Raw genomic sequence first — 10,173 nt, 5'->3', positions numbered from 1 at the left:
GAAGGAGTCGGTTTCAGCAACTTGGAAGGAGTAGCCTCCTTAACTGGGACTCTAGAAGGAGTCGGTTTCATCATAAACTTGGAGGGAGTAGGTTCCTTAACTGGGACTCTTGAAGGAGTCGGTTTCAGCAACTTGGAGGGAGCAGCCTCCTTAACTGGGACTCTAGAAGGAGTCGGTTTCAGCAACTTGGAAGGAGTAGCCTCCTTAACTGGGACTCCAGAAGGAGTCGGTTTCAGCAACTTGGAAGGAGTAGCTTCCATAACTGGGACTCTAGAAGGAGTCGGTTTCAGCAACTTGGAAGGAGCAGCCTCCTTAACTGGGATTCTAGAAGAAGTCGGTTTGAGCAACTTGAAAGGAGTAGCTTCCATAACTGGGACTCTTGAAGGAATCGGTTTCAGCAACTTGGAAGGAGTAGCCTCCTTAACTGGGACTCTAGAAGGAGTCGGTTTCATCATAAACTTGGAGGGAGTAGGTTCCTTAACTGGGACTCTTGAAGGAGTCGGTTTCAGCAACTTGGAGGGAGCAGCCTCCTTAACTGGGACTCTAGAAGGAGTCGGTTTCAGCAACTTGGAAGGAGTAGCCTCCTTAACTGGGACTCCAGAAGGAGTCGGTTTCAGCAACTTGGAAGGAGTAGCTTCCATAACTGGGACTCTAGAAGGAGTCGGTTTCAGCAACTTTGAGGGAGCAGCATCCTTGACTGGGACTCTAGAAGGAGTCGGTTTGAGCAACTTGGAAGGAGTAGCTTCCATAACTGGGACTTTAGAAGGAGTCGGTTTTAGCAACCTTGAGGGAGCAGCCTCCTTGACTGGGACTCTAGAAGGAGTCGGTTTGAGCAACTTGGAAGGAGTAGCTTCCATAACTGGGACTCTTGAAGGAATCGGTTTCAGCAACTTGAAGGGAATAGTCTCGTTAACTGGGACTCTAGAAGGAGTCGTTTCCACATGGCATACCATAGTAAGGGAGGGTTGGACAGAGACATGTCGTGTGGTTTCCTTATATTGTTGTGGTTTAACAGCCGTTAAATATGAGGAAAACAACATGCAAGGAAGTGGCTCGTCAATTGGATTTTCCTGTTTATATTCTTCCGGCATTTCTTAAAAAATAAAAGTGAAAATTGACTGAAAAATAGTAATGATTCCATATCGCAGTGCTACCCAATATTATTAAATCGAAATTAGTTACTGTATTAGGCTATTAGTAGACCAACAGCAAAACTATTAATTAAGCTAAAGGATTGAACAATAAATATTAATTTCGTTACGTATTTTAGAATTCGTTAAAATGGCTCTATAAGTCCTTTAATTTTAAAGCAAACGCATGGTTTCGTCAAGCCTCGCTACTTATCTATTTATAATTTATGATTTACCTGTACCATTGAAAAACTGCACGTCCTTAGAAGCATTTTTATTGTATAAACATTTTGAAAGATATGTAACCGTGTCCTTATCATCCAAATTAGTAGATGCCTACAAAAAAACATCGTAAGGTTTGCTGCCAGTACATTTTTTATTCGATATTTGCAAAAAACAAACCCGGCGTTGTCCTTCCAAACTTGTGTGAAACTGCGCGGCAACTGCTGGAGTGTTTCGCAGCTTCAATTTAAGTCGATATGCAGAACTAAATAATATTTTGTTTCTCGCTACAACGTTTACTTTAGGCCTACAACGTATATTTATTACATATTTTAACGCACGAATTAAAGTCGTTAATTAAAATGAAAAAAAATGAGTTAGTTTAAGTTGATATAATTATACTATTATATATACTTTGAAACTTTACCTTTTTATGAAAGTAAATCCACGTTTTGCACACACTTGTGTTAACACGAACAAAACTAACATCATAATTATGATATTGAAAATACCATGGGCCGCAAACGGAGACCTTCTCCATTCTGTAAGCTTCTCAGCTACAATATCGAGAGTTCTTTGCCAATCAAAAGTTCCCGCTGACAGCAAGATCAAGAAATTCGATCCCATTCGAACGCAAAAATACATTTTATTTGTCAGGCTGGCGCAATGCTAACTGTAAGTTCAGAAACGAAAATGTTGAAAAACGTTCCTACTTTATCAAGGTTGATTGTTCAGCCTATATTGTGACGTCACTTTACAAGTTGACATGGACTAAGTTTCACAAATGATACTCATTAGGTTTACATCTTTAGTTTAGCTATATATTCAATTATTTATTGGCTTAGTTATTATAAAGAGGTTTAAACACATCTCTTTAATAAAATCAAAGGTCGACGAACGGAACGCGGTTGCATGCCAACTATCTTCAGAAATGCTAAAAAAGTTATAAACCGATTAGTACAGAACAAATAAATTAATTTTCATTAATTGGTAAACTCTGAAATTACAAAAATATGTTTATAACGATTCTTTTTAAATGATTTATGTCCGTTTTATCATTTTGTATCATTGGTTAAATAAGTTCTAAATAAAAATACCAGGCCTATGTTATGTTTTAATACGATTCATCAAAATTTAACATAGGTACAGTACAATATTAAAATCTGCCTACAGTTTTTCAATTCAGATACGATTACAACCCCTTCAATTTTTTTTACTAGTTTTGATGTCACGGCTGGTAGTGGCGGTTTCAACTGCGGGATTTGTAAATAGTTCAACCGTAGCGTAGAAACAAACCCAAGCTATGTGAATTCAATTTCAGTTAAGCATTTCAGAAAACTGGCTTGTTCAGCAGAACTGGAGTTAGCCAACACAAAGTCATCACAAAGTTAGAAATTAGAAGCTTCAGGTGTTCAGCAGTATTTAAAAATCGGAAGACTGCCCTATGTTTGTTCGACGAACGACATATTAGGTTTAAGTGAAAAGGGTGTTAACTGAGCTATGTCCACAGGTCAAATGCTTTAGCCAAACCATCCAAAAGTTTAAGCATATCAATGACTAAAAAAATGGAATTAGCTCTACGTGTTCCAGGATTGCTCCTGCTATGCAGTTTGTTTACTTGTCAAATGAATATGATCTGCGCACAAGGTTGGTTGATTTAAACAGAGTATATTTTTTATCATTAATCTCAACTGTTTAACCTAACCATTAGGTGAGCCATATTTCAATTCGTGATATTGTACAAATTCTGTGATATATTTCATGTATAGAAATGTATATTTTATGAAAATTGCATGCATGGGATTCATATTGTAGAAATTGCTGTTATGTTTGTCAGCCATAATATTTAAGTAAAGCAAATTATGCGTTAAATATCTGCAATGCGTAGAGTTGTTGGTAGTAATACATTGAAGCTTTGCAAATTTTAGCAGTTATTTATTACAAGTGTACATGTTTAAAGCACATGCAAAGTACAACGTTTTCAAACTGGGGCAGATCTATACGTGCACTTAAGCAATTTTAAAGTCATTGTGTACCTTACATATAACAGGATGCTAGAGCAGCGGTTCCCAAACTTTTCTAAAAATTTTACCGATTGGGCCCTTTGCAACTATTTTGATATTTTGGGCCCTATAAAAATTCAAGGGTTAGTTGACCCATGTTTCTTGTAGTTCACTAGTCCAGTCACGATTCTTTCTCATGTAAAAACTTTTTAACTAATGCAAACACTTTCGCCTATAGCACGTAGTTCAACATAAAACACGCTATATTTTCGAATAATAAAGCATAAATAAAGACTAATAATGATGACAGATAATGATTAAAACATAGACTAATATTTAGAAGCATTTGCTAAAGCCTAATGTTGAAAAACTTAAAGACTAATCCTCTTTGCGGACCCCGTTTGGAACCGCTGCTCTAGAGTGAAACAAATAACACTGATTTACTGGTTAGGTTGGATTTAGTCACAGTAAAATTATTGCTTTAAAAATTCCTTGAACAACGTTTATCCTGACACACTTTGTCTTAAAAAAAATTATTTTATTCTTAGGTGTCACCCTATATCCTTCGAGTCTGTCGGTGCACACAGACACTTTCCGACTACTGCTTATACCGGACCAAAACACAACAGCATCATTCAACTGTTCTATTCAACAAGTAGTCACACAAGGTTGACAAATTAAATATCTTAATAACACTGTAATTTTGTTTTTATAGTAGTTGTTGGGGTTTATACGCAGACTGTCTTTGTCTTTGTTCATCTTGGATGTATTTTATTAATTTATTTTAGATTTACATTTTAATTTTTTACTATTTATTTGTACAGACAAACTGATGATGCCATTTATATGGCGAAATGCATATTTGTAATAAAGTTTTAGACCTTGCTGACTGATTTTTGTTCGGAGCGGTGCGCTTCTCAAGCTTTTATATATAAATTTTAGAACTTTTATCGTCGGCATTATGTGTTCTGTTGGAGGGCCAGATTCTGTTGTGAATACACATACAAAGCTTAACACTTTAATTGCAACAAATTTAATTCATGTTAACACTTGCAGTTAGCAGTTTAAATTTATTTTTAAAGGATATTTTCTAGTTTTAAAATATGCGTTTAGTAAACAGGGTTATTTTTTTACAGCTGAAACCACCAATTCAAATCTTTGTTTCAGTGGTAAGTTAAAATTTATTACATGTTTAAAGTAGAATACTAATTGCGTAAATTAAATTAGCTTTTGTGTGAATTAAATTAGCTCTAGTGGGATGTTTGTTTAAAAAGGTGTTTAATTCTTTAAAATTAACATTTACTATTTAAAGGCGAACTACATGAAACTTGTTTGGTAATTTTTTCTTATTTTAGGAAACCAAAATACTACAAGTGGATGGCAGCTCCCTTCTTTGGTATTTTCTGTTCCTGTAAGTGTTTTGTTTCTTCTTATGGTCTAATTTTGTAAAGTTAAAAGAAGGTAAAAAAAATACTTTTTATTTTTTTATACAAAAGCAGTTTGACTTGTCAACAAACTAACACAGTTTTACAAACTACTAAGGGTTCATTATTGGCTTATTAACTTAAACAAGCTTTCACAAATTATTATTATTAATACTACAAGATTTAAATATAGTATTTAAACTTGTAGTGCTGTTTAGGTATTTTAATTGTATATTTTGGTCAGGAATCTTCATTTTCCACTATGGATGTTACGTTGAGCACTTTTCCACTGACAAGATTGCAAGAAACCCTGGTAGTCTGGTGTTGTGACAGTAGCAACACTCTTAATATTAATGCAGCTGCAATCATCACCGTGGATGTGCAGCCCAACATTGTTGTAAATGCAAATTTTAGTGCTCCAGCAAAAGGTTAATAAATATTATTTTGTATTGGAGCTAGTTAAAATTGTTACAAATGCTACCAGATGACAATTTTTATGTTTTAAAATAGCATTACAGTGGACCCTTGCTTTGCTTCAATGCTTGTACTAATTTCAGTTTATTGTAAACATATTCCTCCATTTTCTAATTGCCTATTTCTTCTATAAGCCCTGAATTTAGTACTCAAATATTACTGCTTTATATTTATTTTTCTTTTGCTCCCATACAACTTTAGCAACCATTTTTCCCAATCCGGCCTACCAAAATATTGCACCATGTTCATGTGACCTTCTTCAGGGAGCTTGCGATGTCAACTGCTGTTGCGATTCTGTGAGTTGTATTTATAAAAACATTTAACTTTATTTTATTTATGTCATGGTAGACCCTTTGTTTTAAAGTATGTTCCAAGCAGTTTTTCACACAGTTTTTTTTTTGGTAATTTTAAATGCATAACAATCACATATTGAACTTCCCAAAATGATTTACTCAGCAGTCATCGTTTTTTGCATTTTGTTGATCATTGTAAACTATTGTCCATGACCTTGATGTTGTCCAAGATTTTATTATTTTTTCAAAATAATTAGTTTATTACTCACAAAGGTACTCAAAAGTTGGGGGTAAAACTCGGGAAAAAAATGTTCCAAATTTATAAAGTGCTTAAAAACGGCCAATTTAATAAAGGTCCACGAGAGAATGATACCACATAATATGCTAGACTAGACCATAGTTTAAATTCCAGGGTAGATAGTTTTTGACATCAAGTAAACCATACTATAACAAATATCCAATTTATTTTTTAAACGAAAAATGCATTTGCTGATTATGTTATATCTATTATATAATATACATGTAAAAGCGTCAAATACTTAAAATTGTTTTAAGTATTTTAACATTTGACACTCTACCCCGGAATTTGTTGGAGTAAAAAGTACCCTCCGTAAACGATAAATGCATAAAACACTTCATAGGATTGCACGCCCGAGGACTTCAGTACGTTCGAGTGCCTGAGCGGCGCGTTCGGCGGCAACTTTACGGTGGACGACGCGAACCTGTGCGGAACACAGCGCTTCGACGTTCCAGACTGGCACCTCTTTACATGCGTAGAGCGACTCAACTCGCCCGACCTCGGCCTGTTTTACGCCAACACGACTGGGAGACAGTACGCTGTCTCCGACACCCAGTTCAGGTAGGGACTGTCTTGTTACACAGACTTGAAGCTGTGTTCGTTAGCTGATTGTTTTGTATGCTGAACCTGTATCATGGTTGCCGCCATACAAGTCTCCGTTAAGTGAACAAATTGTTTTGACTAAATACAGCCAACATTGTCGCAAAAGTAGCAAATACAAAGATAAAAGAGAAAAACTGCCTAGCTTTTTAGCCAGCCGAAAACCTTACAAATCACATAATGCTAAACCTTCTTTCAGCTACCTAACTGCACATAAAGCATAAGACAGCATACAACAGGCTTAGCAAGCGGGATGCATAGACCCAATATTATCGCTCTTTATACAAGAAGTTTTTTGCGCCTCTTAATTAAGGACATCTGAACAAAAGTAACCCGACAGTCAAGACCTGGCATTGGTCGAAATTTACCGGGAATTAGGGCCATTTACACTACAGCTGCGCTAAGCTAATCAAAGCGTAATTTACATTTAATTTCTATTGTGGCTAGCGTTTCACGCTTTGCTAGACATACCATCAAAGCGTAAAAGTGATTTTTCTTTGTCTGTTACCGCACAGTACTAACGCAATTTGACGTCCAGCTCAGCTGTAGTGTAAACGGGCCTTTACTGTTACAAAATCATAACCTTCCAGCATTTCGACTTTCAGCGCGGTGGCTTCGCAGACCACCGTTTCAACTTTCTCGTTCGCGGGCACGCCTGGCGTCTCGTCTGTGCAACCGCCCACCCAGGTGACTGGCTACAGGAACGGAGACCCCGTTTTGATCCAGTTGATGCTTAACGGCGCCCTTACCAACGGCTACCTCACGCTACCACAGGTCAGCCAACATTTGTAGCGTTTAGACCAGGGATGGAAAATATTTTGTCAGCGGGCCGCATGAGAAACAGATAATATCTGGGCGGGACTGGGTCAAAAACGGAACCTTAAATACACATAATACAACTAGCGATTCATTTTAAAAGAATCTTTATATAATGGCCTTGTTTCAGGCGCGTAGCGCATTTCAAAAGGGGGTGTCCCGAAATTTCAACTTAGGGAATTCCCCTATTTTCCGTCTGTCGGTAATGAATAATGACGTCATAAATTAGTGATTTTAATGACGTCATAAAAAGAAACCTTGGTGTGCAATTGTTAACCTTAGGCGAAAAACTAAACAAAGACCGTGAAATGTGTGTAATTGATTTTGGTGGAATCATAATTGGAATATTAGCTGCGCAGTGTCCCAAGTTTCATATACGGGAGTACGCTAAATTACAAGCACGCCTTTCGCCACCTGCAAAACTAAACGAAGATCGTTTTTCCCGGGTGTCGATTATCGCAACATCTGCTGAGCAGTGTGCCAAGTCAGCAAAATACAACAAGCTGCTGTTGATGGAAAATAAGGTGCAATCGTACACTAAAGACGTGGTCTTAGAGCAGTGTTTTCCAAACTTTTATGGCTCGCGGCACACTAAAAAAATCTTAACTATTTCGCGGCACACTTTTAACAGAAGAACAATACAGTAATTTTACAATTGCCCTTAACACACGACAAACTATATGTAAATCTCTCAAAACTATTAATTTGCAATAAATAGTGCGTATTTAAGTCTAAAATGCTGGTGTGTATGCCTATTGGTGATAAAAATACTCTCTTCTCCGAAATTATGGCACACTTGACAATCTCTCGAGGCACACTGTTGTGCCGCGGCACACAGTTTGGGAATCACTGTCTCAGAGTATACTACAGAGAAAAATTTTGCGGTAATTATCATAACATAAAAATCGCGAGTTTGAAACGCGCAAGACAGTCACAGTTCACCGTTAAGGAAACTACTTCAGTTGTTACACCAACATCGAATATTAGCGCAGACAGTGAACAGCGAGGACCATTAGCTGCCTAACTCGACGTTTTTAGCAAGAAAAAAAGAAAGAAGGTTTGTCTTAGCGTTGTCAATTGTCGAATACGCACTTGCTAATATCCAACCTGAACGAATAACGAAAGAGAAAAAATATCCTGCGTTTACGTTCGACCAAACAAAAGACGAAAAACGGCATTTTGCGTTTTATTTTGGTTTCGAATTAGCTTAAGACTCGTGACCTAATCACATTAAAAACATTGCCGCTTCGGACAGTTTATTAAATTTTTACGTTTCGTGTATTCTAGACGTTGAAAACAGCGATTATTAGTAGCATACGGCTGTTTAAAATTGCCTGTTCGCTAGAAAAACGCAACACCTCGTTGACTCATTCACTTCCGAATGTCACGTGTTTTAATTTTAATTGTGTTCAAGACTCCTAGACACCCCCCCACGCTACGCCCTGCCTTGTTTTGAGAAGCTGGCAAGAGTATATAGGATAGGTGAGGATACCTAACAAGAGTAATGTATAATATTCTAAAATAAAAAAAAAGGTGTTAAGGCTTATTTTTTCCTCTAATAGTTTTATTGAAAATGGGTTGTAGTTTACGCAGGTCTGGTTTGGACGTATTTTTTAAACTTATGGGCAATACGATAATAAGAAAATGTTCGGCATAGCCCAAAAATGAATGGTTTTATTAGAAAAGGGTAAACTCATCTTAATTTTATGGATAGCCAGAACGCTTTTTCTTAACTACTGTGTTAAATCATCCTCTTTTATTTGCTAAAATTAGGGAAAACTCGGCCTCTAAAAGAAACCGACTGTTTTGAGCGGCCACATAGCTGTGCAGTTGATAAAATAGAAGGTAAATTTATTTCAGTCGGCTTTGCTTTATTTACAGGCTTCCCTCACCGGCCAATGCCTTCGCAGTTCGCTGGTGGCGTTTCAGAATAGCTCTTCATTGTTTTGCGAGGTTTCGGTGTCGGCTGCCACAAACTGTTTGGCCGGTTCTCTTCTTGACGTCAACTATTACGTCACCAACACGACCCTGGTGCTGCGGGCGCCCTCTGGCGGGAATGCCGCCGTTAATGTAATGTTTCTTGTTTTGTTAAATAAATGCAAAGCGTTTGAAAGCATTCGTTACAGAGCACACCTAAATTGAATCCAATCTGTTGTTTCCAAAGGGAAGGTCTTTACTACCGTAACTCATTATGTGGTGACATAGCCGAACCCTAGTCACGTTTATTTTAGGTTCACTTACTGCGATCGTTTTTTTTTTTGTTATTGTCAAAATGGAGATTTAAATGACAGATTGTGCCAACTATATAGGTTTTGTTAATAGGCAGGGGACAAGTCCGGAGCCAATTAAACTACGAGCTAATGTTGAAGTAGATTTGGACTCGTGCGTCCAGTTACAGTAGATTAGATCTTCAAACTTTTGGTTTTAACTTTTCCAGGTTTCCTACTTTCGCGGACAAGCCGCCGACTACGTGAAGACTAATAGCGGTCAAGGGACAAGCACTGCAAACAGTCTTTTCACCCCATCTACTACAGGTTTGTCTTATGTAGATATAAATTAATTATAGACTAGAAATTTTTTTCTCTTCCGGAGATATTTTCCAAACATTGAGTATTAAGTAAGTTTGTCTTTTGTATATACAAGTTATTGACTGGCAGGTTTGTTACATTGAAAGTCATTTTTTTCATGCACCGTTTATAATAATGTTCATGCTTCGCGCTTCAAAAGAAACAATAAAACTCTGCGGCAAAAAATAACACAAAACGCAAAAAAGGTAATCCGGACAGGAGCATGCAAGGGTCACGATAAAACGCAAAATGTAAAAAGCGAGCACGCAACGGGAATAATAAGAATAGATAAAGATAATATCTTCTAAATCGGCTCGAAACACGCATATAAAAGCCAGAACTACTG

General features: G+C 37.1%; 1 protein-coding gene across 1 annotated transcript in view; it reads left to right on the top strand.

Moving 5' to 3' along the window:
• Positions 1-2,867: 2,867 nt before the first annotated feature.
• LOC146139905 (tectonic-2-like) overlaps positions 2,868-10,173 on the top strand; it is a 64,010-nt gene continuing 56,704 nt past the window's right edge. The window contains exons 1-10 of the mRNA XM_083393002.1: positions 2,868-2,999; positions 3,904-4,023; positions 4,492-4,524; positions 4,711-4,766; positions 5,024-5,207; positions 5,455-5,549; positions 6,188-6,405; positions 7,050-7,218; positions 9,142-9,330; positions 9,698-9,794. Coding sequence (XP_083249128.1) covers positions 2,906-2,999; positions 3,904-4,023; positions 4,492-4,524; positions 4,711-4,766; positions 5,024-5,207; positions 5,455-5,549; positions 6,188-6,405; positions 7,050-7,218; positions 9,142-9,330; positions 9,698-9,794 — 1,255 coding nt within the window. The 5' untranslated portion in view covers positions 2,868-2,905. The remainder of the gene's footprint in view (positions 3,000-3,903; positions 4,024-4,491; positions 4,525-4,710; positions 4,767-5,023; positions 5,208-5,454; positions 5,550-6,187; positions 6,406-7,049; positions 7,219-9,141; positions 9,331-9,697; positions 9,795-10,173) is intronic.

Source organism: Ascidiella aspersa, chromosome 6, assembly GCF_963924565.1.
Source record: "Ascidiella aspersa chromosome 6, kaAscAspe10.2, whole genome shotgun sequence".
NCBI lineage: Eukaryota > Metazoa > Chordata > Ascidiacea > Phlebobranchia > Ascidiidae > Ascidiella > Ascidiella aspersa.
Note: the sequence above shows the minus strand (reverse complement) of the source record. Positions and strands in the feature narration are given on the sequence as shown.